General features: G+C 36.8%; 1 protein-coding gene across 1 annotated transcript in view; it reads left to right on the top strand.

Moving 5' to 3' along the window:
• Positions 1 to 27,529, top strand: part of LOC148953093 (protein TEX261) — a 98,564-nt gene that overhangs the window by 1,272 nt on the left and 69,763 nt on the right. The window contains exons 2-4 of the mRNA XM_089087525.1: positions 4,754 to 4,833; positions 11,829 to 11,979; positions 20,096 to 20,163. Coding sequence (XP_088943651.1) covers positions 4,754 to 4,833; positions 11,829 to 11,979; positions 20,096 to 20,163 — 299 coding nt within the window. The remainder of the gene's footprint in view (positions 1 to 4,753; positions 4,834 to 11,828; positions 11,980 to 20,095; positions 20,164 to 27,529) is intronic.

Genomic DNA, 27,529 nt, shown 5'->3' on the forward strand with positions numbered 1-27,529 from the left:
AGATAAGGCAGTATTTTCTAAGTTTATGCTAGAGTTTGAAGTGTGCATCTATGACTAGACTCCCTATTGGCTTTCAGTTTATTTCAAATTTTTAGTATTTTCTATGGTTAAAATATTTAAGCTAATTATGCATTTATCAAAAGAATTTAGGCAAATTTAAGGGTAGAACAATCCACCTTCTAGGTTTTGTTGCCTAATAGATAATTTACAGTGATTTACCTGTTGTAACAGTGATTAGTTGTCCAACTTCTGGGTATCTTTCCCTACTTCTGTTTTTTTTTATGTCATTTCTACCTTACAATGTACTTTTACTACAAGCAAGATCTTAAAATACCTTTCCAGTATCCAACTTTGATTGTGGATCCATTCCTGAAAGTTTAATTCACTTGTAAAGTTAGAGCCTTTCCATTACCAAGCAACAAATTAGGTGAACATACCACTTGATGCATTTTTTTATGCTCTTTCTAAATATAATAATTGCTTTACTCAGAAATTCAATTTCAAGCCCTTTGCAGACATTTGAAGATGATACCATGAACATACCTTTACGGATCTTTACCTGAAGATACAACCATCTATACCCAATGTATTGAGCAGCTATGGTGCTCTTTGTAGAAAAGATACAGTAGGATAGGGATGAAGAGTTCTTTCTTTTTTTTCACTTTTATTATTGATTATTAATTTAATTTGTTTTCATGCATTTTTTGGAAGGAAACCAATCTTTATTTTTTCTACAGTACTAGAGCTTGCTTTCTATCTTCACTATTGCAATCTCAAGCAAATTTTGAGTGCTCAAAAACTTAACCTTGAATAGGACCTAAATGGTATAAAGTAAACATGGCAAAATTAGATCATTTTTAAATTTGTTATCCAATTAAATTATGAAAATACATGCCTATGGAATATGTGGAAACTTTAACAAAATGGATTTATAATCTAATTGTAAGTTTTTACTCTTTTCTGTAGCCAAAAATAAAAGAAAAAGGAAACATCTTTAAGTCCATAACAAGCTTAAAAATGAATTATTTTTTATTTTTTTTTTATTTTTATCCAATAAAGGAGGAAGCCATAGGCTTGGCGCATAACAAACACAAAAAATGACAGCTTAAACAGCAGCACTGCAAAACACACACACACACACAAAAAAATCATCAGCAAAAAAAAAAAAAAAACTACAACAACTATATTATAGAAACTGTTTTTCATAGAACTCAGTTTGAACAAGAGCACTCTTAAATGATTGCACTGTTTGAGTAGAAACTATGGTATTGGATAAACTATTCCAAAGTTTTGTTGCACGGTTAACAAAGCTACATTGACCTATTTTCTCGTGCACTAGTGGCTGATACATTTTATACAAGTTTTGTTGAGTGGCTGAGTATTGACTAAGTTTGAAGAAATCTCCCCAGTCTACATTATCAACAACCTTAATAATCTATAACATATTGATCAGGTCAATCCTATCCTGTCAAAACTCCAGAGAAGGAAGTCCCAAACACTCCAGTCAACACTGATATGGTGAATGGCTCAAATATGGCACAAACTTTGATTCCCAATGTTGAACCTTTTCAATTTGCTGCGAGTCATGTTTCCATGTAGGATACCACACAGAGGAACAATATTCTACCACCAGGCATAATATTGTCTTGTATAGTGTCATAAAAGTGTGAAGGTTAAATTTCATGAAACTTCTCTTAATCCAAAGCAGACTGTAATTAGCATTTCGTGAAATTATTGACACATGCTTATGAAACTTCAACTGGTTATCAAAGTGAATACCTAAATCCCTTACTGAATCTGCAGATGAAACAGGTGTATCACCAAGAAAATAATGATAAGTCAAGCTTTTCAAAAAGTAATGGAGTATATAACATTTTAGATGGTTTAAAAATATGGAGTTTAATTTACACCAATCAGTTAGGGCATTTAGATCATCTTGAATAAAGGTGACGTCTACCGGGGAGGTAACACTTTTATACAGTTTTATATCATCTGCAAACAGTTTGACAGTGAAGTGACAAAATACTTCAGGCAAATCATTGACAAATAAACAAAATAACACTGGGCCCAAGCAACTGCCTTGTGGCACACCACTCAAAATTGGACTCTCACTTGAAAGTGCACTACTGACTATAACTTGCTGGGAATGGCCTGATAAGTAATATTTAAACCATGTTAAGGTTCTACTGCCTAGCTTATACTTTTCACATTTTTCAAGCAACAAACTAACTGAAACTTTGTCAAATGCTTTATTGAAGTCAATGTACAAGCAATCAAACTGAGATCAGCCATATTTTGAAAATCTTTTACAACTTCTAGCAACTGCATATTACATGACCTGTTTTTTCTAAAACCATGTTGTGACGGATGCCATAATTTATTTTGGTTGAAGTAATCCTGTATCCGATATACAATAATCTTTTCAAAAACTCTCGAAAAAATTGAGGTGTTTGAAATTGGACGATAATTTCCAAATTGGGATTTATATCCTCCTTTATAGAGTGGCTTTACAACCGCTTTTTTCCACGCTGTGGGGCATTTACCACTCAATAGACAATGGTTAAACAAAAACGCAAGAGGTTCAGCTAAAAACATGGCTGTCTTCTGAAGAAAAGCGTTAGAAATACCATCTATATCTGGAGCTTTATTAACAGATAGGTCATGGAGAATTAACTGATTACTCTTTACTGAGTAAGTTAATAGTTATGCTTAGAAAGAGCATAAAAAAGGTATTGAGTGATATTTTCACCTAATCCATAGACTGGTAATGGTAAGGTCTTCAAATTTTCCAATTCACCTAGCTCAGAATTCTTCCAAGGTAGTGAATACCCTTAAGCTATATTATCAGAAGTAGCATAACATAAGGAACTTAATGGTATTACCTTTATTTGTTTAGAATATTTCCTTCAGAAGTGCCGACCATTATGTATCTAGCCTAAAGATATTTGGTACCATTTTTACAACCCATAATGTTCACCAGCTTGATCTTAACTCTAGCTTATGCCATATTTCCTGCCCAGTCCTTCTTCCATGAAGCTTTAAGTTGGACATGATGGTAGATAAGCTAAACTTGCTGTTCTTTTACCCCTAATTTGTTTCCTCCTTGACTGCAAGAAGAGATACCTTAGGCATTGCTTTACTATTGTATTATACACATCCAAAGTAATAGGGGTATCTGTCAATGAAATCAATTCATTTAAATGGGGGGGGGGGGCGAGAAGGGACAATTTTCTTTTCAATAAAATAACATAAAAAGGATGTTTTCAGTGAAAGTACCAACAAAATGTATTCTTGAAGTATATTATGGGGGGGGGGTAAATGCCCCCCTCTCCAACGTTCACTACTGTTATATGTTCTTAGAGATATATGAAATAGGTGGCTGGATTTCAGCTCTATTAAAGTTAGTGTCTTTAATAACAGGAGTATAGTGAGTTTTCTAAACATATGTGATTGGGGGGGGGGGTGTTTTACAGAATTTCCTACCTCATTATTACCATGTTTTGCCAAAAAGAATGAACAGTATTCACTAAATTAAACTTGCTAAGTAGGTTATTCTTTCTTCCTTTGCAAATAAAACAAAGAGAGTCTTTGCTATTTGTTTGTGCTGATGGTAGAATATTTTTCAGTTCTTTTGAAATAGTGAAAGCATCACTATTGTAGCCAACAATGTTTTTATTGGTTGATTATTGTATAGAAGTCCAAAATCAAAATTTACTATCTCATAGGTGGTGTTTGATTTTTTCCAAAGTCTGTATTTAGGAATCTTTTGTTTGTAGATTGCATATCTGAGGATAATATTGCAACATACAAGTACAAAATGTAATCATGATAAGTAGCCAACATGTTTCACGAAATTATGTTTGATTCTACCAAAGTTGGTACTTCATGATCAGTAAACTTATTATTTCAATGACTAATTATTGACATTGACTAATACTGAAATTTAGAAGTCCAAAACAAAAACATGGTAAGTACCTTGTCTCACAAATGGTGTTTGGTGTCCAGCAGCAAGAAAATCGTCATGATGACTATTACCATGATCAAAGCTCATGTGCTACCTGTTAAGGCTCAGAATATTCATAATTACTTGTTGCTGTCTGAATTTCCTAGAATTCAGGGTCTTGATACTACAGAAACCTCCAGGATTTGCTTTTCTTATATCATTATATTTTTCACAATAACTCTATTCTTGTTAGTCAACCATGCAATAAACTATAATCAACATTATTCTTTGAAATCTATTCCTTACAAATATAAGTAAAAAGCAATCAGATAGAAAAACCTGAAGTCAAGCAATCTACATAGTTTGCTGTAATTTGCTAATGACTCTCACCTTTGTTATTTTGAAGTGTGTCAGCAATATACTTATTTTTGGTTATAATTACTAGCACATGTTTGTCACTTTATTTCTTGTTTATTCTTTAATAATACATTTCTTTCAAATTTATTGAAAAACCAAGTGATGTAACATAATAGGGTATTTGTTTTGCTGTTTCAGTTTTGCTTTGTTGTTCATATCTGTTTTAGGTTTCATTTTTTCATTCATATTAGAAATTGCAGGAAAACTTATAAAAATCCAGAGACTTGAAGGGGGTAGGGCCAATGACCCCTCTGTGTGTGGTTTATGTATGTGTTCTGTACTTCTAGACTTATTTTTTTTCTTTTAACCAATTGTTTTTGTTATACATGTTCAGTTTCTGTATAGGCTCTAGGTACCTTTTCTGGCTGGATCTAACCCCTTTTATTTTTCTAGCTGCTGGCCTCTATTATTTAGCAGAATTGATAGAAGAATACACAGTCATTACAGGAAAGATACTAAGAAAAATTATTTTGGTGAGTACATTCCCCATTGAAATCTAGTTAATGTGTGTATTTCGAGATGAATTTTCTTTTGTTGTTGTATGGCCAATCTCTGTGCTGATTTCTGGTGTTGTCTCAGCTTCCCTTATTTTTTAGATTTGACAGTCTTTTACTGAGAATCCCACTCGCATCTGAGTCTTCCACTTAACCCTTAATAATCTTTGTGAAACTTCTGTGTTTTTTTTTTCAAAAGTTGTTTGTTCTATACTGCTAATGAAATCCATTGGTGTTGTGTGTTTTAATTGTTTTCATTTGAACATTGCCATATTTTCCATAGTTAAGGAAAATATTGAGCTGGGTTTAATTTTGCTTTACATTGCCCTGCAATTCTTATATCAATAAGAATATTTTTAAATAAAAAGTATTTGGAGGGCAACCTCCAAATACTTTGAATTGTTTTGAATTGTTTGTTTCTGAAATTATCTGAATGTTTTCATGGTACTGGAATGAAGCCCTTATTGACTTATACAAAATGCCAAATCCAGGCAGTTGAGGGAGGCAGAGCCAAGACAGTATTATTTGTGTTAAAGATATAATAGCAACATCCCTGCTATTTTGGATCTCAAAATTATTATATTCAAGGCTCCAACTTCTGGATATCTCTGGTTTCTATAGGATATATTCCTTACTTTGGACAGAGCAAACCCTTTTGATAAAATTTGGAGACAGCTGAAGATAGATGTAAATAATTTGTTCTTATGGGAGATTTTATTATTAATCTTCTAAAAGATATTTTTAAACCATTGCTGAGGTTAATTCAGCTGCTTGTTAATTACATGATACACCTGGTAATACCTACTCTAGTGCTACTAACTGTACTGCCGCATTAATTGACTATGTTTTATCATCTTCACTGTCTGCTGAAAGTTGTATAGTTGTATCTGATTTAGTCGATCACTTTCCAATGTTTCTCTGTTTTTTTCTTTATTGTTACATTTTGTAAGGAATAATATCTGTCAATAGCAACCAAAACTTTAGAAATCAAAAGGTCTGTATCTTATGTATTCAATAGGTGTAATCCGGTTAAAATTAAATAATTAAATTCAACACCTCTGGCAACTTTGAATGTTCCATAGAATTAAAGGATACCCTATAGATAGAAGGTGTAGAGGTTTTTTGAGGGAGGCACAATAACACTAAGGCTTGCACTCCCATCCCTATGCAATACAACCTATACAAATTACAAACTGTTCGCTTTTTCTTATAACATACAAAAAACCCCACTGGAGAAAACCCATCACATGGAATCTCCCTGAGATGATATTATCCAAATGCCACCTCAGGCTACCACACTCACTACTAGGCAGGGGAAAGGGTATCCCACAGATACAAATCAGATGGGTATCTCTTATATATGCTAAAAAAAAGGCTTAATTGTTCAAGCTGTACCCAGGGGCACATTCTCTCAGAAAATACACCCATGTTATACTAGGAGAATTAATTCTCCTAAGACCAAAATTGTGACGAACTTCCAAAACATGAACCTAGGCTAGGAAAAATTTATATGGATGGAGTTAACTCTGCCACCCTGCCAATTCAATAAAATAGTGGTATCTTCCTGATCCCACAGCATAAAACAGCAAAAATCTGCTGTCTAGCCAGCCATATTACTCATCTACAGATGTGGATTTTCGTACATTGACTAATTAGCAAGTCTTAAAAGACGAAAACTATTCCCAGCAGGAAAAAGAAAAAAGATTTTAAAGGGAAAAAATAAATTACAAGAAAAGGAAATTTATCTGATAACTAGGGCCAGGGGCCCAACACAAGGTTTTAGCTTTCTACCTATAATATAATAATATTTTTCTTGAGATAGACAGTCATGTATGTACGTTTTTTTTCTCTCACTAGGGCCATTGTATCATGGTTGTAGAATATTGGAAGAGAGCTTACTTGAGCGAATGTACAATGCATATCGCAAATGTACTAAAACACATTTTTCTTGAGAGGGACAGTATTTGTTTTCCTGTCGGGGTTATCTTATCGTATTGTTGTTGCAAAATAGTGAGAGAAGGTTTTCTTGAGCCAAAATCTAAGTATCAAGCACCCTTAGAGTTGAAACAATCGATTTACCAAAGATTTCCACATTGAATTACTGAAGTGCATTGTGTATTCTATGCATTTTTTATTTATTTTATTATTATTTTTTTTTTATTGGCTTCACGACATATTATGGCTGATCTTAAAAAAAAAAAAAAAAAAAAAAAAATATGAAATGCTGTTTTGATTGCAAATTCTGTGATCTAGTGCCCTTTCTGAGTAACAAAACTGATTGGAGGACTCTCAACTGCCCTTGCGGCCCTATACGATCCTGCAGCCGCAGACGGCCCCATAAACAAATTCCAAGATTTTTTTTTTTTAACTGAGAACAGTTGAAAAGCCAAGAACAATTGTTTGCAGGGGCAACTCTGCCCATGTAGTCCCATGGACAAAAACATCCAATTGTGCAAATAATCCATTTCAAAGATTTCAAATTCATTTCGACGTCTTACATCTTGTTGAAATCAGAATAATGCAAGAGTTTGGAAAACGGAGTATGTGGCCTAGATTTTTCGAAAATGACTCCTATTTAAAAGCCTGTGGTCATATACAGAAAATAAATATGAAAAACAGAAAAAATAATCAGTTACACTTTGAAAATTTAAGGGAATACCTTCCAGGCTTCCACGCCATTCTCTATAAAACATCCTAACACAATAATTAGGTCCCTTGACGTAGACCCCTAGATATCTGGGAGCAGCAGTAAATCCTCACAAAACCTCCCCACACGAAATCACTCATTCCCAACCTCCCCACAGAGGGGGCAAGCACACTTACCTCCCAAGTCACCCCTGTGATAAATTTCCAGTTATCCTTCACGCGGTGATATGCACTTTACTGGCGCCTTCAACCTATAGTTAAGGGTCTTACCCCTTCACTGGAACCTGTTGTGGCCAAGCTGCCTTTTTAGTAGACCTCAACGAATCTGTGAAGGCAGCCTGAGTATTAAAGTGTCATTACTGATATTAAAGTATAAAAGTCCAAAAGCAAAACATGGTTAAATTTATTTTTAATTTCCAAAAAAATTATCAAAGATCTCTTAGCTATCTGAAAACAGAGCCAACATTGTGTTATAGAAGTCCAAATCAGAACACACTAAGCACAACAGACAAAGTTGGAGGCTAGGAATAAGTGAAGATGAAAAGGTGTCGTTGGGTAATGAAAAGATTGATCAGGTGGGCAGCTTCACTTACCTTGGTAGTATTATTAGTAAAGATGGTGGGAGCAGTGAAGATGTTAAAAGTGAAATAGCCAAGGCTCAGGGCGTTTTTTCACAGTTAAAAAAAAAAGGTTGGAAGGATAGGAAGATAAGTCTCCAAACCCAGATTAGAATATTAGAAGCTACAGTGATGACAGTGGTCAAATATGGCTCTGAAGCATGGGCGCTCCAAAAAGCGGATGAAGATTTGCTAGATGTTTTCCAGAGAAATTGCTTAAGGATTGTTCTGGGTACCCGGCTGACTGACCATATTTCAAACAGTATAAAAAATGTGGTTCAATACCGCTCTCTAGGGCTATAATGAAAGAAAGGTTGAGATGGCTTGGGCAAGTTTTGCGAACGATGGATGACGGATTGCCGAAGGTTATCCTTTATGGTCAACCGTCTAGGGCTAAACAGAAAGTAGGTCGTCTTCGTCAGTGATGAAAGAACGTCATAAAGAAAGATTTGAAGGAAATGGGAACTTCGTGGGCGTGTGTAAAAACGGGAGGCTTTGAATAGATTGGGATGGAGGACGAGCGTGCGTAGCTGTGTTGGCCTCAGGCGGCTTGGTTCTGCGGTGAGTTGTTAGTAGTAGTAGTAGGGGATTTGAAGCAACTGAATTCACCTATAAGACTTTGATTTAAGTTTTTATGAAGGGTCGAAAACAAAATATAGCAGATGTTTATATGTTTTACAAATGATGTGAAATTGAATATTGGATGATGATCCAGAATGTTATTACTACTACTAATGACTCATAAGAGCAACAAGCTACCTGAAGTGAAAGCTGCTCATGCTTCTTTTCTACTCCATTCTGTTCAAAGCTTCACTCTTCAGTCCCTCCTTTGACGCTCCATTTTCTTTTAAATACTCTCATATCACCTCTTGTCCTATTCAAGCATGACCTGCCTTTTGCTGGGCCCCGAAGGTTGAACAAAAACCACGATTTTTGGCAATCTTATCTTTCATTGGTTAAATTTGGCCTAGTTATCTTAACCTTCCTTTCATTGTAGCTTTAGAACATTATTCACACAGCCTATTTCCTAAAGGTAATTGCATTTCTGTACTGCTCATTGGCTAACATACGTTCAGTCAAGCGAGTACTTAAAACAATTCTTATGCAACTCTTCTGGAAAGCATCTAGTTTTCACAACGAAGTTTTTGATAAATGCTATTTGAGGTTGTTGATTACAGACCAAAAGCGAACGTTAGAATATAGAACCGGAGCGTAGAAAAAAAACGGTCAGTACATGTTTCAGGAATGATATTTGGCTTAAATTTGAGGGCATTTTAAGTTGCTTATTAACTATACGCGGCAGAATTTGCAATCTGACTGTTTCAAACCGAAACACAGCTTGCTGCGTGTATTTTAAGTGTTTCTTTCTTTAAGAATACTGGGCAGTTTTTCGTTTGATTGGGAGCATTGTGTTCTTCTTCCAAATAAAGATAAGTCTACTTGTGCCAGAATTTCTCGTGGGTCAGTTCAGGAAGCTTAATTAGACACCTTATCCTTTCTGATTGTTTTCGATTGCGGCATCAGCCATTTCCAGAATTGTTTTAAGGTTGCAGATGACTTAATTGTTTTAAGGTGGAGATACATTCGTAAATTTACTATGGAACTCAGTATTGACTCCATATCTAAGACACTGAAACACAATATTGATAAAATGAAGCAACCATGAACAGTAAAGACCCCTTGTGTCAATTTCCATCCCTAAAATCAGTAAAACTGATTGCATCAATTTGGAACTGGGTACCAAGGATTCTGTGAAGCTCTTCGTCGGTATGGTAGTGACCTCAAGCTTGATTTTCGTGTATCTAGAATGATTAAATCTGCTAGCGTTTTTCTGAAATCACTTTCCAAAGATTGAGCATTCCAACGACTAATTTTAGAACTATGTATTTTTGGTGAGACACCCAATGTCTCACCAAAGATCAATCTAACAGAGAGAATAATAGAAAGGGGCTCTATAAATCATTCTTGGCTCTGCTTTAGTTTTCATAAAGATGGTCTAAATCAGCTTTATCTGAGCTCCTTCCAAACAAAACTAAATAAACTTACCACAGAACTTGGATTGAAATGATGACAGTCCGACTTTCATCGTCACATTTTTGCTACTACCAAGAAAACTTGGCAACTAAACACCATGCTAGACTAACTAGAAAGAAGGTCAGCAGACTCTTACTTCAAGTGAATTTCATTTCAGTCCTATAAAGATAAAGATACATTAGTTCTTTTGTGCCATATTTTATTTGTCTTTTTAGCCATTGATTTTATTTTTTTAAGGTTTTCGTATATCTTATTGTGTCGACTTTGAAGTAGTATTTGCTACTTTGGCTTTTTGTTGTTGCTGTTTTTTAGTTATTCCTTAAATAATTTAATTTATTTTTGTATTGACATATACATGTTCATGTTAACTAAAAGCTATTATAGTAAATAAACACGTTTTGATCTCTTCTGTATATTATTCACCAAATTTTGACTTGTTTATAATCTTACTTTTTAATTATAAATTAACTCTGAAGTCTGAAAGCTGTTATAATGATTTTAATGCTCGATGTTCATTTCCAGTTTTGATGCTAACAAACACCCTTATTTGCGGTTTCGCTTTGGTGCTCTAGTGGTGGCATTGGAGCGCCATCTAATCATTGTACAATTCTATCATAATAAACTTGCTTCAATACTTGTTTCAAAGAATGTCACGACGTAATTTGTTTAAAACGCAAAACCGTGCTGCATATGAGGGACGAACAGTTCGTATGATTTTTGGAACGCACTTGTAGATATATATAAACAGTAGTATGTCAATTTGAACAGACACGCAAGCTTAAATCTTTAAATGCGCTGTTTCAAACTTTCAAAGCTCCGAGTTGAGCTTTGTTCCATTGTAATATGCTGACGAAAATGTTTCGAGTAGTATTTGGCTTAAGCAATAAGTTCATCTAATACCAAGAAATTTGCGTCGAACGAAGTAAAAGAGTTACTCAATTTTTCGATTAAAGCTAAGGCAGAAGTCCTTCTCCCGATTGAATGTGCTAATTACAAGTCTCTTTAAAGACTAGTCATAACAAATGGCTGAACATCTTCTCATGCATAAGTTGAATGAGTTACTGTTTCATGTTTCTTTTATCATTGTCTGAAATGTTTAAGCTAGGAAAAATAAAACATCGATTCCAAGCAGGTCTGTACCAAAAGGCGTTCTTGAGAACCTAACATCTCGTATTTGTGTACGATTGTATCTATACCTTCTTGTAGTTTGCGTATAAATTATCCTTTTGCTGTGTTAACCCCCCTGCTGCACAGCCCTCCCGCAACATTTCTTCTCCCAGAAAAAAAACTCTTGTTTACATAGATTTTTACTGGTTCTAAGTTTTCATAAGCTGGAGCTAAGAAATAATTTAATTTCGTAAAAATTGAACGTTCAGGGGAAATATCCTATGGCCCCCTCTTTTCCATAGCGGTGTTCTCCACTCATTCTCCTTGGAGACTCCTTTTTCATATTGTCAGTAAGCAATAATCAGTAGCCTAAAGAATCCCTTACAACATCGCATTTTCAATCTAATATATCTTATTTTTCGTTGTCTTGGGTGATTTGCTATTATTTTGGGCCAGTGTTCTGTACCTTTAATATTTTCTTATTATTTCTTTTTCTTTGTCCAGCCAAAAGATATTCATTTCTTAAGTGACTTAGAATGGAAAGTTTAACGATTAATTTAATCATTTCAGGTTGAAATTGTGTTATATCTTCTCCTTTACTTTGAAGATTTTCCAGCACCGTTAGTCATCTGTGGAATGACTCATCACATAGCTAACTTCTTGATGATTGAGAAGTTTCCTTATTTTGAGTTACTATCTACAAGTTCAATCGTTAGCTTTTGTAAGTGCCAATTTTGTATTGCGAAACGAGTGAGATTTGACGTAAAGGCTGAGCATTGCTCCATAGGGAGGCACGAATTTGCCTTGTGAGAAAATTTGAAACCCTGAATAAGAATTTGAAGTTCCACATTTGTACATATACAAGAGCTACATCTATATTTTGTTTAGAGCTCTTAAGATTTTCAAAACATTGAGTTTAAAACTTTACAGCTCATGATATTTCCTTTCCTCTTATGGGCCCTGAAAAGAAGAGCTTTTTAAATTTTTCTATGAATCAAGGGGGGACGAGGCAAAAACTTTCTTAGAGGATTGGACGTGAAAGAAGTTTAATTTATGCCTCGTTGCAGAAACAATTCGCCTCCTGGCTTAAATTACGAAAGGGGAGGGGGGTTTCAAATACTGCCCCTGGTTTAAAGGGATTTCTGGTGACAACAATCATAGGGCTTTTTACTCCTTGAACTTGTTGCCTCCAAATCGCTTTAAGCTTTTACTATGTTTACCCATGGACATTAGATAGTAGCATGGCAAGATAATAGTTGCTCTATTTTGGAGGATTATTTACTGATAATTATGGATACGATTCATTAAGATTAAAATACCGCCTAGTACATTATTGCTTCGGTATATTTTCCTTGCTTTTGATACAAGTAACTAGGTTTTGTAACTAGTTCTTTTTGTTGCTTGTTTATAAGGAAATAGTGTTAATACAAATTAGCCTAAAAACGGTAGGAACCCATAGAATAACTCGATACTTTATAACTACATAAATGGTAGGGAAAACAAACCATGATTAGGACATGATATGTTACAGTGCCTCCAGATCAAAGACTCCCTAATATAATTTTACGAATTGTATTTGGATTCTCAAGATCTGAGAAAAAAAAAGCTAAACATAAAAGTAACGAAAAGAAAGAAACAATTTAATAGTAAAATAGAACAAAAAATGTTTCGTTGTCAGTCAACAAGCCTCATCTCCGCGTCTTTGTTATTGTTCATATAAAAACATTTTTTTGGAATGGAAATAGAGAATGGCATTAAAACATTAGACGGGAGCGTAATAATCGCAAGTAGTCGCATTTACAAGCAGTTCCAGTTGCAGTCGATCATAGTCCCAGTTGGAAATAGCCACAGTTGCAAGTTATCAAAGTCACAGTCGTAAGTAGCTGCAATCATAAGTATTCGCAGTCGCAAGTAGTATTCATTGATCTTTTGATTAAGTTTCATACCCCCCCCCCCTCCTCCTCAAGATATCCTGAAAGTTTCAACTTAATACCCTTAGCCATACTTGAGATATTGCGGATACGTCTTTTTTGACAACCTGGATGCAAACTTTCTTTTGAATAGTTTAAATATTCCCTTTCAACATGCCATGAAAGTTTCAACTTAATACCCTTAGCCGTTCCTGAAATATCGCAGGTACATCCTTTCGATAACCTTGAATGCACACAGAATAGATTGATTTACTTCAACATGCCCAACAGCATACTTCGAAAATTCAAACTTTTTACCCTTTGCTGTTCCTGGGATATTCCACCGACGCTCTTTTGACAATCTGGATTTACATACTGTCTTTAATTTATTTTGACGCCCCCCTCATTTTTCCCTGGAGTTTTCAACTTAGTGCCCTGTTTCATTCCCGAAATATTGCATCTATGTGATTTTTACAACCTGGATGCGCTTAAGCTCTTTTGGTTTAGTTCCATAGTTGTATTATTTGCAACAATAGTAGTAGTAGCTGTAGCAGTTGCAGTTACATTTACATTTATAGTTGCATTCGCAGTTAAGTTTATTTCAAGTATTCGCTGTCGCAATCTTAAGTAGTTGCACTCGAAATTATCAGCAGTTAGAAGTCTTTTTATTGAGTTTTACATCTCCCTCAACTTAATGCCCCATTCTTTTTCTTAGATAATGCATTTAGGCCATTTTGAAAACCTGGATGCACTTTAATTCTTTTGATATAGTACAATAGTTTTATTAGTATCCGTAGTAGTATTAGTTGTAATAGTAGTAGTAGTAGAAGTAGTAGTAGTAATAGTAAAAGTAGTAGCAATAGTAGTAGTAGTAGTAGTACTAATGGTAGGAGTAGTAGTAGTAGTATTAGTAGTGGTAGCAGTAGTAGCAGCAGTCGTAGTCACAGTTGCAATCGCAGTTGCAGTAATCGCATTCACAAGTAATTGCAGTCCCAGTCTTAAGTCGTTGCAGTCACAGTAGTAGTGGTAATAGTTGTCACAAGTAGTCCTGATGGCAGTTGCAGTCGCAACTAGTTGCAGCCACAGTTTCAAGTAGTCGCAGTCGTAAGTAGGTTCAGTCGCAAGTAGCTGTAGTTGCAGGTAGCTGTAGCAGCCGCATTTAAAAGTTGTCGCAGTCGTAAGTACATGGAGTCGCAACTAGGTGCAGTCGCAGGCAGTTGTAGTCTCAAGTTGTCGCAGTCATAGTCACAGTAGTAGAAGCAACAGTAGTAGTAGTAGTTGTCTTAAGTAGTAGTGGTTGGAGTCGCAGCTGTAAGTACTCAAAGTTGCCGTCGCAAGTAGTCGCAGTCGCAAGTAGTTGTAAGCAGTTGCTGTCGCAGTTTGACTGGGGTCATCGCCCCCCTCCTAACATGAAGTGAAAGTTTAATCTTAATACCCTTAGCCATTCCTAAGGTATTTTGGATAGGCCCTTTTGACAACCTATATGCAAATAGTTCTTTTGAATTATTACAATATACTTCTCTTTGTGTCCTTAAAGTTTCAACTTGATAACTTTAGCTGTTACTGAGGTATAACAAAAACGCCATTTTGACAACCTTGGATACACATAGGGCATTTGTGTTTTTGTGCAACATCCTCAACAGCATGCCTCGGAAGTTCTAACATATTATCCTTAGCTGCTCTTGGGATAGCTCTTGATAATCTGGATAGACATAGTATTTTTTAAACTTATTTTTACATCCCCCTCAACTTTCCCTGAAACTTTCAACATAAAGCCCTATTCTGTTCCTGAGATATTGCATCTATGCCATTTTGACAACCTGGAAGCCCTTAAACTCTTTTGATTCATTTCAATAGTTGCATTAGTAGTGCTACTAGTAATAGCAGTAGTCGTAGTCACAGTCGTATTCGCAGTTGAAGTAATCGCGAGTCGTCGCAGTTGCAAGTAGTGGTAGTCACAGACGTAGTTGCCAGTAGCCAGATTAGAAGTCATAAGTAGTCGCAGTGGTAAGCAGTTGCAGTCGTAAGTAGTCATAATCACGAATAGAAACAGTTGCAGCCGAAATAATTAAAGTGGAAGTTGCTAGGTTCTTCGGTCGCAAGTAGTCATAGTGCTTTAGATCTATTTCTGGAAGTTCAGTTTTTATACCGCAAAGTTTGTGTAAGTTCATCAAAGCTCAGTCCCCTTTAGAGGGGAAAGAGTGGAGTCATATACTGAAAAATAACTTATCGGGGCATGATTTAGGTTCTGGCCCGTTCATGAAGGTTTCAATCACCTAATTAAACTACTTTATGACATAACAAAGAAAAAATCATCACCTAGAATGTTCTGGGTAGCTGTACATTGCGTTGGTGGTCGAAGTTTTTGATCCACCTGTTCCTTAGTCTTCATTGTTGTCGTCGTCAATTTACTGTCCCTTCAAGTGCTATTTCCGAGAAATGATCAGAATTTGTTCTTTTGATATGCCCAAGCAACTGTAGAAGCTGATGTTTGGCTTGACTTAGGACCATGTTGTAAGATGTCAGCCCTCTTTGCATCTTCTTGTTTGTCATGCGGTCGCTGTAATTTGTCTTAGCGATGAAGCGGAAACACTGCATTCCAAACGCAAAAAGACCACTGTCGTTTTTCGCTGGTCTTCTGTCTTAATGTACATGTATCTTACCCATACAGAGCAGTCGGCAAAATCAGGCTGTTGAAGAGATGGGATTTTAGCTGGTTCGAGAAGTGTCTGTGATTCCAGATTTTTGATCGTGTCCTGAAAGTAGACCCACTGAGTTGACTTTGATTATCGGTCGTATGGCAGTTGTCAGCAGTCAGGAGGCTACAAAGATAGATAAACTGATTGAATGTTTTGACTGTATATTTGTCAATGAACAGATTGACGGACAGATAGACGAAATGTCACCACAACTTTGGTTTTGCGTTGTTTTTTTTATGCGCTAAAGTGTTTCGTGACTTGGCCGAGGCAGTCTGTCTGTCTGTAGTTGTGTAGTAGCTGTAAAAGTCATATCGATTTCATCAGTATATCCAAACGCAATGAAGCTAGACCCTCCGTCCCTAGGCAGGATAGGAAATCAGTCAGCCCATCTGAAAGTGATGAAGGGGTGTAAACATCAGTAAGCCTTACGCCGAGCGATCGGATGCCGACAACACTGGGGACCTTGTGGTGAAAATTATGCCCAAAGAATTATCTAGCAAATATGATGATGAATGCGGTACAGAATAAAACTTTGGCTACGGCATATGCGGTTTTATGCGATTCGGCTTGCACCTTGTCAAAAACTGGGCAAGCTACTTTCATATGAAGAAGACAATGCCTAAAAATTGGCTGCTAGAACCTGTTTTCGGTAGTGCCCTCTGACTTCAGCTTTTATAGCTGAATAATTTCATATATATAATCTTAATATCCTGTGCGTTTCTGAGACGAGGTTGAATGATTGTGACATCGTTACCCCAGAAATGCCGTCTGGTAATAAGGTTGTATTCTACAGGTGGGGGTCATCTGATGGCTCAGGTTTAGCAGGAGTAGGTCTCCTTTTTCGCTCTAAAGCCACCACTGGGCTCGTTGAATATGAAGCAGCATCTAATAAAACTCTATGGGTTATATTTAAAGGCCAAAACAACAACATAGGGTATACGCCCTAACTAGAGATGCGCCTGAACAGCTAAAAGGCCAGTTTTATTGTAAAATTAAGATGGCTATTGACATAATCCCCCGAAAAGACATACTTGTGATTAAAGACCATTTTAATGCAAGGATTGGTTGCAGGTTAAATGACTCTGAGCAGGTGATTGGGAATCATGGCCTCGATGAAAGGTACTCTGACGGAAACTCTGTTCGAAAGGCAGAACAATCTTGCTATGGCTAACACCTGGTTTAGACATAAGTACTGCCACACATATAAGAGGGAATCCTGTGATGGAAGAGTGAAGGCTTAGATTGATTGCCTGCTCATATCCCGAAGATGAAAGGCAATGATGTTAGACTCGAGAGTGCACAGAGTTGCTGACACAGGTTCAAAAAAGGGTCCGACCACTTCCTAGTAGAGACTAGGCTAAGGTACAGACTCAGTACAAAGAAAGCGTCCATGTCAAGTCAGAAAATAGACATATCTAAACTGAAAATAGATAAATACATAGAGAATCTTTTGTTCAGGAACATTCTAACTGCTTCGCCACCCTACAAGTCGATGACGAAGGTATTGATCAGGATTCTAACCCATCAGGATGGCCCGCTACCAAGATAGAGAGAAAACGGAGCAAGTTAAAATGCCGCGGGAAGTAAGCCTCCACATACATCCTGTGAATTGTAAAACGAAAAGCCAAAAACAGATTTCTGAGAAAACACTAAATTCTTCACAATGAAGAAAGGGATAACCAGGAAAAGTCCGCTGCATATAAATCCCTGCGCAAGGCATGCTATTAATCTGCTAATGTCGACAGAAAGGCCTACTGGTGAAATATGGCCATTGAGATGGAGAGGGTCGCCTTATAAAATGACAAAAGGAAACTTTACCAAATCCTTGGAGTATGCACTGGGAAGAAGAAGCAATCTACCATCTCTTTTCTCAAAGCGGAGAACGGGAAACTGCTCACAAGTAGGGAGGAACGTATCAAAAGTTGAATACATTTTGGGACAATGAATACACTACCTATGAGTGGAAGACATCAGTCGTTGTCTCTACTTTTAGATTAGGAGACCGAATGAAATGTAAAAACTGCCGAAGTATATCCCTCATCCAGACTGCTGCGAAGATGTTCGCAATTATACTTTAAGTATTTTACGAGATACTAGAAACTTCTTAACGCAACCCAATCAAGCATGATTTAGACAATCTTCATTAATTCCATCACTGCCTTTGGCTTGTCCATCTAGACGCCATTTGGTTAGAAATGCGAGAAGACAGCGTCCCTGAAAAGGTCACCAGGCTGTTGACGGCATACTATGATGGAACCAAGGCTTAAGTTAGAGTCGATGGTAAGCTTGGTAAGTAGGTCTAGGCTAATTGTTCTCACTTACCTTATACTATTTTGTCATGATTGGATTCTAATGGCCCTCGACAAGTACAGAGGTGCAGCAGCGAGCCCGTCCCTCTCTGTTACTGATTTTTACTATGCTGGTGGTGTAGCCATACCTGCTGAGTCTGTTACAGATAATCGGTCTATGACAATGAAGTTGCAAACAGAGCATTCTCAACAAGCCTCCAAAGAGGTCTATCGAAGGTGAAAATGACGCGGACGGCTGGGATGGATGGCACAGCTGTAACCTTGGATGGTAGTTAAATTGAGGATGCTTAGTCGCTTAAATATCTTGGCTCAATGATAAAAGCAATTGCGGGTACTCTGAGGAGATTCGGAGTCGCATATCCTCAGCACGGAACGTCTTTCTGCTGCTGAAGAACTCTCTTTGGAAGTGCAGCTAAATCTCAATAGCATAAATAGCCGAGTCTACGAAGCCATAGCTCTCTGTTCTTATCTACCCTTGTTAAATTTGGTCTCCGAAAGCAGCGTATTCGTCGAACTTGAATGTATTCCGTTGGAAATGCCTAGGATTCATACTAAGCATTTGCCGTTCAGACAGTTTTGAACGACGAAGTCAGGAGAAGATTTAGGGATCCCCCACTTGTCTCTGATGTGGTCAGAATGAGCCGTCTGAGGTGGTTCGGCCACACCATGCGGAAATCAGAAGAAACTGTAAACAAAAACTAGCACAAATTCCTGCCACTACCAGCATGGAAGAAGAAAGCAGGAAGACAGAAGAAAACGTGGCTCACGACAGTAAAATCCAACCTTGAGCCTATTGTGGACTTCTAAGTATTTGGGTGACGTTGGGATCGTCACGGGCTTGAGATCATGAAGCCTCGTCGTCTGCTGGGTGCCACGATGAACCTTGCTGTGGTTTGAACTTCCAATAAGTACAATTAAGTAACTACAAGTACGTCTGTGGTAAGTAATCGTATATATTTTAATTATCATTCCACTTTCTTTTGGGACTCCGTATTTCTTTAGGATGTGCCTAAACCTCTTCATCCAGGTTAAGTTAGAGGATTGCCGAAAACAAATAAAAGTTGAGATAGGTAGACGTTGAAGTCGATGAATTGCTATATTAGCTGTCTGATAGTGAAAATATGGTCGATGATCGAGCGCCCTGACCGAAAACCAGCCTAATATTCGCCCGGAGCTGAGGCTGTGAAGACATTGATTCTCGGCTGAGGTAGTCAATATATTCTTGTGTGGCGGCTCGTCAGATTAATAGGGTGGCAATTCTTGCATACCTTTGTTGAGTGTTTTTTTGTGAAAGAGATCTATGCTGCCTTGCAGCATATCTGAGGGACGTTTCCAATGGGCCAGGTAGCTGGTATGATGTCGTGGTTGAAGTCTATAACATCATCAGAGCTAACGTCTATAAACTCCATGATACAGGTGACACCATGTACAGGTAGTACCAGATGGTTCTGCTGCTTTGCCTCACTTAAGAGTGTGTATGGTAGCTTTGGTTTCTGATCTTAATGGGGATGGAAGGAGTCTTGATCGATAATTTGAAATGAAGTTTGAAACGCTGAGTTCCACCGTCACTTGCAGATTTTGTTTGTCTTCAGATTGTTCCTACCAATTTTTTAAGTTTATCTTTGCATTATTAACTTTATTCCCTTGTTTTTCTAGTGTTGTCCCCAAAGGGAGTGAATATCCTTTTTTGCTGGCAATTCATTAACTGCTTTAAAAGATTTATGGCTTTTCCCCTTCTGGAACTCAGTTTCGCAGTCCTTACATTTCTCGACAATCTAGTTTTGAGTTTGAATATTATTTGCTCCCAACACGGTCAACCGTCCCTTGATGGGCTGTAAAAATGACTAATAATTTTAAAATGTGTGTCCTGAAGAGTCTAAAGGTTTAAATTTACTCTTAGTTATATAATTCTTTTTCAGTTACTTTGATATATTGCCATTATGCTGCCTTTGCTCATCTTGAGGAGCACTTTTACACAGGAACTGAGGTAAGGGCATTGTGTTATCATTATATTGGTACATAGAATCTTTTGTTATTTCGACGCGTAAAAATCACTTAAAAAGTTTTCAAAATTGCCTCCCTGAAAAGAGGAATAGTCAAATCATGCTCTATGATAAGCAATGATCTTTGTTTAATCAGTAATTCAGGTTGTTACTTTAAACAGCGGAGACTGTCAGGCGGATAAAAAAAAAATGGTGAAGAAAAAAAATATATGGTAAAGGGCTCAAAAGCGTTCTGCTATTACTCTTAGTCCTGTTTTCTCTAAGCTGTGCGAGAAATTTATAAGAGAGTGGTTAATAGTAAAAAAAAAGTTTGGCCCTTTATAGATGGTAACCAGTTTGAACGTATTAAACGCACTTACAGCTGTCATGACTGATTGAGTCTCCTTGTTACCAAACATAAACCTCTTGGAATAAGAATCCTTGAAATACTTCATTAAATATTCGTAGGGCTCAAAATAAGTGACTTACCCTTTTTTATGTTGACTTTCAGCTGGCTTTTGATGTTTTTAATTAATAAATAGTTTTCCAAAAATTAAATTTTGAAAAAAAATTAGAGACAAGTTAAAATTTTAGTAAGAAGAAGTGAAATCATATAATTATTCAAACAAAATTATCAGAATTTACTATGAATGAATAACTGAAACCTAAAACAAATAGAAATCAGATTGAAAAATTATATCAAACGTAAAGATAATTGATGCTGCTATGAATGAATAAATGAATCTAAAAAAGAACAGTAGCTTTATCTTACGAAAATATATGGGGCGAGGGGGGGGGGGGGGGCAAAAAGTATTTTCAAAACCTAGAAGCTGGGGCCAATTTTGTTGTTTTTTCAATATTTTCAAATAAATGGCAAAAATTTTTCAATCAAAGCACCCCTCAAAAAGGTGTTTTTCATAAGCTAGGGGGGGTATAAACTCTAGAGGGTCCCTGAATTTCCCCCCCTCCAATTGACGCGCACTGAAAACCAACCGAAACTGAAATGAATAATCAGGTCGAACTAAAAGTGAAAATAAATTGCCACAAATATGACTGGTGTTACCGCCCCCTTGAAACTTTAAAGACCAGAGCGTGATTTGCGGTTTACTGAATACACTTTGTATTTTGAGCAGTTTTTTTTTTCTTTATTTGACATTACGTCAAAACGAAATATCAAAATTATATCAGAAGGGTAACCAAGATTTAGAAGTAAAAGCTTTCACAAATTAGAATAGGGCTAGCCATCTGAAAGGCTTCAATGCTAGGCTATTCATGTTTTACTGAAAACGCGTTTATTTGTCGAAACATTAACAACAAAAAAGAAGAAAATCACTATACTAATCAAAATCAAAAGAATTTAATTATTAAAGAATTAAGCAATCGACCTTCCATACATTTGAAATGAATGCATTTGAAAGAAAGAAAGCACGTGTAAGAATACCATATATCAGACAAATGAAACTGGATTGGCTGTTTAAAATATGATGATGTTAGTCCCACCTAGAATTCAGAGCAGTTTCTAATTTACTGATATTATAATAATAATAATAAAAGGAAACCCCTTTAACATGTATTTTATTTACAGTAAAGCGCAAATGGTGCTCAGGTCTTCAGAGGGTTTAGAAGGGGGGGGGGAGTGATTAGTCCTACTTTTAATTATAGTGATTTCTGTTCTTTTTAAATTTGACTTGATTTTTCCCTTTAATTTCTGTTCGTTATATGCTTTACCTTATCATCCATAGCAGTACCTGTTATCATACAATTGACGTGACCATTCATTTTAATTTATGTTCGTTTTTGGTTTCATGTTCGTTTTATGTTTGAATTATTAAGTGACTTCATTTCTGCTCGTCTTTGGTTTTAGTATGTCTCTTTACTTTCCGTTAAAATCTTCTTTTTTCAGAAAAAAAAGTTAATTTTTGTTCGTTTTTTAATCCACATAGTTTTATTATTGGTTAATTATAAGAATATTCGTAAAGTATTTTCAGTTTTTTTGGGGGGGAAATAAAATGTTGGATTATAATTAAAATTTTTAAGAAAATTTGATTATTCATTCGAAATGTTCGATCAGAGATAGATTTATGCAATCATTTTTAAAATAGCTAAAATAGTATTTTTACCATAAAATTTGCCATTGGTGGGGAGGGGGATTTTATTTTTTTTGGATTGAAAGTCTGAGCAATGTTTGGTCTTATAGAGCTGAAGCAATCCTGTAAACATCCTTGAATATACACTTATGTTAACCCACAAATTCCCATGTACTATTTTGCTGTAACTAATTGTTTGAATAAATACATGTCAAGGTCATAAAATAGTTCTTGGTGAGGAACTGTAAGTAAGCTGTAGAAAGTATAAAAATAAATTTAGATAATAATTAATACAATAAAAATATTTGATTTTTGTGCTGATTCCAAATTCTAAAGTTTAACGTTACCCATCAAAAGCTGCAAGCTTCTAATAAAATTTACCTGATTTTCGAAAAAGGAGAGAACATTCCTTAAAAGTCAAGCGATCTTAATGTGAAACCCACCATTAGATATTCCATGTCAGAAATTCTACAGTAGAGGTATTAAGCTCCTATGTACAAAAACGTGGAATTTTTCATTTTTTCCCCAGAATAAAGATCACGGATGGGTGTTTATTTGTTTTTTTGTTTGTTTTTTTCCCCGTTTTTCCGATGTGTCATCGGATAGAACCAATGACCCTAAAAGATCGGGAGAGGACTAATGAAATGGAAATTTAAATTCCTAGTGCCCTTTTTAGGTAACCAAAAATATTGTGCCATGAGAAAGTGGCCTTTTGTGCCATTTTGTGGCATTAAACTACCTCTTGGCGCCAAAGTGGACCTAGTTGTTATCGATTGAAAACTTGGAGATAGCCAATCGGTTTAAAAGTATCCAAAACTATATGTTGAACTTTCTAGTTGCAGAAGAAGTGATGCCGCACGGTAGCATTCGATCCTGAAAAGTCATGTAGGCCTAGTCCATATAAGATAAATGATGATTGTGGATATTAGCTTAATAATTGATTTGACTAAGTTGATTCAACAGATTTCTTCATAAAATTGTTTAGTGATGTTTAATTTCACATCAGCTATTATGAAGGAGGGGAAGGGTGAAATGCCTGAAAAACCTCGTTTGTAGGCCCAATGTGTCTAGCTTTTCATGATCCTTCAAATAAATTTAGAAAGAGATATGGGAGACGGGCGGGGGCTTAATCTCTCATCTTCCTTCATCTAGACAAAGGCTAAATAAGGGGGCCGCGGGGTGATACCTCCCTTCTTATTGCAAAAAAAGTGTTTCTGACATTCATCTTCAAGCTTAATTTACCCAATCTGATTTGCTTCATAGTTCATAAAATTATACTTAGTGATGTGCGCATCAAATATTAAGAAGAAGGGTGTCGGATCATTTTGTGGCGGGGGGGGGGGAGATTCCAAAGGCTCCATTTTAACGTCAAAATATCCTAACTTAAGCCAGCTTTTTTTTCATTTACAAACCCACTATAAAAACACAAAGGAAGAAGTGGCACACATAAGAAATAAGAAAAAGAAATTAGACTATGGAAATCACATAAAACACAATTCAAACAGTTCATGGTAACGAACTGTATAAGTAAGGAGCGACTGGCATTATTTAAAAACGATCAGGAATTAAATTTAAAAAAATAATTTTTTCCAACTGAAAGTAAGAAGGAAAATTAAAACTTAAAACGGACAGAAATTATTACGTATGTGAAGGGGATTTCCCTCTCCTCAATATCTTGCTCTTTACGCTAAAGTTCCAAATTTAGTCCCAATTATTTAAGAACGACTCCTGAAACACAAGTGTCGTTTAATTAGAACAATAAGAAGCTGTTTAAAAGTACTAAAAAATTTAGCGGAAAGAGCGAGGTGTTGAGGAGGGGGAAATTCCCCTTCATATACGTAATAATTTCTTTTCGTTTTAAGTTGTAATTTTGCTCCTTACTTTCAGCTGAATTTTCTTTTATTTAATAAAAAAAAGATGCACGAGGCGCGACTTTGCTGATGCTGCTTTATGCCTAGCACGGAGCTCAATACTATCTAAATTAAGGAAAGGATCCCGGACATGGAAATGCTGAATTAATTTTGAATTCCTGTGCCTAGAAGGAAGATATAGGAAACATTTACAAAACTTAAAGTAAGTTTTTCTAAGACACGACATATCTCTTCCTGTCAGGAGGAGGAGCATCCCAGAAAAACTTGTAACGTGGGCGCAATACAGGAAGAGAAAATCTTTACAAGATCTTTCCGGCAAAATCTACCTCGATTTGGTACAATCGAACCATAACTAGACCGGAAACTTTCCACTATTTGACAACACATTGCCTCTCTTGTCTAACGTAAAGAGTACAAGGGAACCGTGCTCCTAGACACAGAAATGAATTAACGCAAGAAACAACAGAAGTGCCGATAGAAAGAGAAACTGGATAACTACAGCTAAACGCTAAAAATTCACGCTTCGAACTATTAATCCGCTGACCAATACTAGAGAGCCATGCAGTAGCTTATCAAGATTCGATTGACGAGATTCGCGCGTTCTACTAATCAGCAATACATCGTCAGCATACGCGAGGTATTTTATCTTCACACCGTTAAGAAACGAAGTGGGCAAAAGGCCATCAAGAACATCAGCAATAGCCGATTTAAATATACTGGGCGATAGCACGCTCCCTTGGCCGACCCCACTTTTTATTTGAATTTGAGCACTCGGCCTCGAATCCCATTTCGCAAAATATCAACTGTACAAAGGAATGCTCAATCATTCTTGGGTTGCGCGTCAACAAGGACCTTAGACAGAATTCAATGGGCATGTTGACAACCAAGACTCTTCGAGAAACCGATTCGATTTGCACCACCATCTTCAACAGAGGCAATGTGGTAATAGTGTGGTAATATTCCACACTCGAACACTTTGCTCACATTACAAGCAACTGTGAGTGGCCTATATGATTAAAAAAATATGCAGATTTACCTCTCTTTTGCACAGACGTTATATGGCCAACTAGAAAACCATTTGGCACGATTCGATTGCATAAAATCATGGGAAAAATCAACCGGAGGTGAGTATGAAGTTCATTCGGTGCTCTAATAAGGTGTTCGGAGCAGATACCTTCACTGTCGGGTCAGGACGAGGGTTTCAACTTCAAAAAAAACTTGTTGGATGCTTCTAATTGTAACAACAGAAATATGTTGTAGACTCTTATAGAGAAAATGTCCTTATAACATTCTTCCCATGCACTAAGTGAGAGATTGGAAGGTGGTTGGCCGTACGAACGCTCTTCAGCTTTATGAACTTGGTGCCATGATTTCTGTGAACCAGAGAACTGCATCCTGCACTTTAGGTCAAAAGTGGTACCACGATGTGGTCTTGCGTAGGCAATCCAGATGCGCTGCCAAAACTTGGCGTGCTGCCTAGCCTTCACAAGATCCTGAGAGATAAATCAACCTGGTTTCTCTGAAACAACTCGGACTCTTTTGAGTGGAACTGCAGAGGCTTCGGCTCTACGAAGGGAATGCAGAACTTGCTCGTAATACAAATTAAGATCAAGCTTTGATGCTGAGTGGCTCACCCCGACTGCTAGGAGATGATATGGCACTTTAATAAGAGATAATAAAGTAATCACAGTTAGCGAAAATAGAGCATTGTCACACTTTGACCAGTCCCTTTTGTTGTACCTCTTCGATTTGCTCTTTGTTTTATCAAGTGGAGTGGCGAACTTAAACGCAATTGGTTGGTGATCACTGCAGGTCTTGGACTCAAGGATTATGTAGGGGCGACTATATTTACATTTTGCAAGCAAACAGCTTGATCTAAGTCAGATGTAGCTCCAATATTGTGAATAAACGTAAAGTCTTCGCTTTTGTTACAGATCATATAAGCAGGAGGCTGGCAGTTTAGGAAAATCTCGCTACGCGTTCCAGGGAGGCGTGGTTTACAGTTTAAATCACCGCGAACAATTCAAGGCTTATTTACAGAGCACGTAGCCCGATGGAGCTTTGAGGTATCGTCACAAACTTTAGAGAATCGGGTCAAAGAAAAAGCCGTGTGGTATTCAGTGGGCATATAAACATTCACAAGAACTATATTCTGAATTGACAAGGCTATAGTTCTGTCTGTAGAAGCGATCAGTTTTGTCTTCAAAGGCCTTTTTGCAAATATAGCCATACTACTGGAAGGGCGTCCTCTCGTCTTCTTAGCTGCAACAAGAAATACTTCGTGGAGGATTGATCTTCGAAGAAAATTTAGATTTTCCTTTGTCAAGTGGTGCTCCTAAATAAAAATGAGCTTATATTCACTTAACAAATTGTCAATTACTGTGTCCTTGTCTTTGGTGCCATTAATATTTAACGAACTAAAAACTGGGCGAGAGAGGGAGTTATGCTCGTCATTTCTGGTTCTCCATTGTTTTTTTTTTTTTGCAAAACAGGGCATTTGAAACTGAAGCTGACATGGTCCTTACCCCAGTTTGCACATTTAGGGCTGTTTGAACAAGGCACAACCTTAGAGCAAAAATGAGCACCGTTACACCTCGCGCATTTCTCGGACTTATCGCTACTTGTACAAATGTGATGAAGCTGTGATAGCTGAAGCATCGCCGAGGTACTCGTTTGTACTCAAAAACACGATAGAATTCACAATCGACAGTCGGGCCGGCTTTCAATGCCTTCTCGGAATCTAACTTACTCTTAAAAGCAAGTTTGATTGTGGTGGACTCGCCCATTTGGTTTGCGGCAGTAATGCTGGGATTACAGTCAGCAATAACTTGGGTTTCTAGATCGGCACGGTAATGTCGGATAAGCCCAAAGTATTCATTTGGAAAAATCTTTTCCTGAGTGCTAGGCTGGAATAATATAGCTGCTTCATCACACAGTTGCTGGGCAGCTTCAGCGGTACGTAGGTGCACTCTGAGTTTGTCTTTGGTAGGGACAACTTTACGAATAGCTGGCTTCTTAGCAAAGGTGTCCAATATTCGTCGAGAATTTGTGGTATTTGTCCAGCCCTACGTCATTCTCGTTTAAAACTACATAAGTAAACAATAGCACGTTCTAAACTATAACGTAACAACCACCTGTGCGCAATAGACCAAATAAACAGTAGCACCTGCGTCTTGGAGAAAGCCCTGAGGGCTTAGCATGACTCCTAGTGCACATGTGGAGGTCCTCACTTGGCTAGCGTCTTGGAGAAATGTTTTGAAGAAAATGTATTGAAAAAATGTCTTGAAAAAAATCTCGAAAAACGTTTTGAAAAAAGAATCCTGAAGAAAGCATCTTGAAAAGGGGTTAAAAACGCTTGACACGTTTAAAAATATCTTGAAGAAAAAAGAGTTAAAACGTCTTGAAACGTATTT

Source organism: Artemia sp. Qi Xiang Cuo, chromosome 4 (assembly GCF_049724085.1).
Source record: "Artemia sp. Qi Xiang Cuo chromosome 4, ASM4972408v1, whole genome shotgun sequence".
NCBI lineage: Eukaryota > Metazoa > Arthropoda > Branchiopoda > Anostraca > Artemiidae > Artemia > Artemia sp. Qi Xiang Cuo.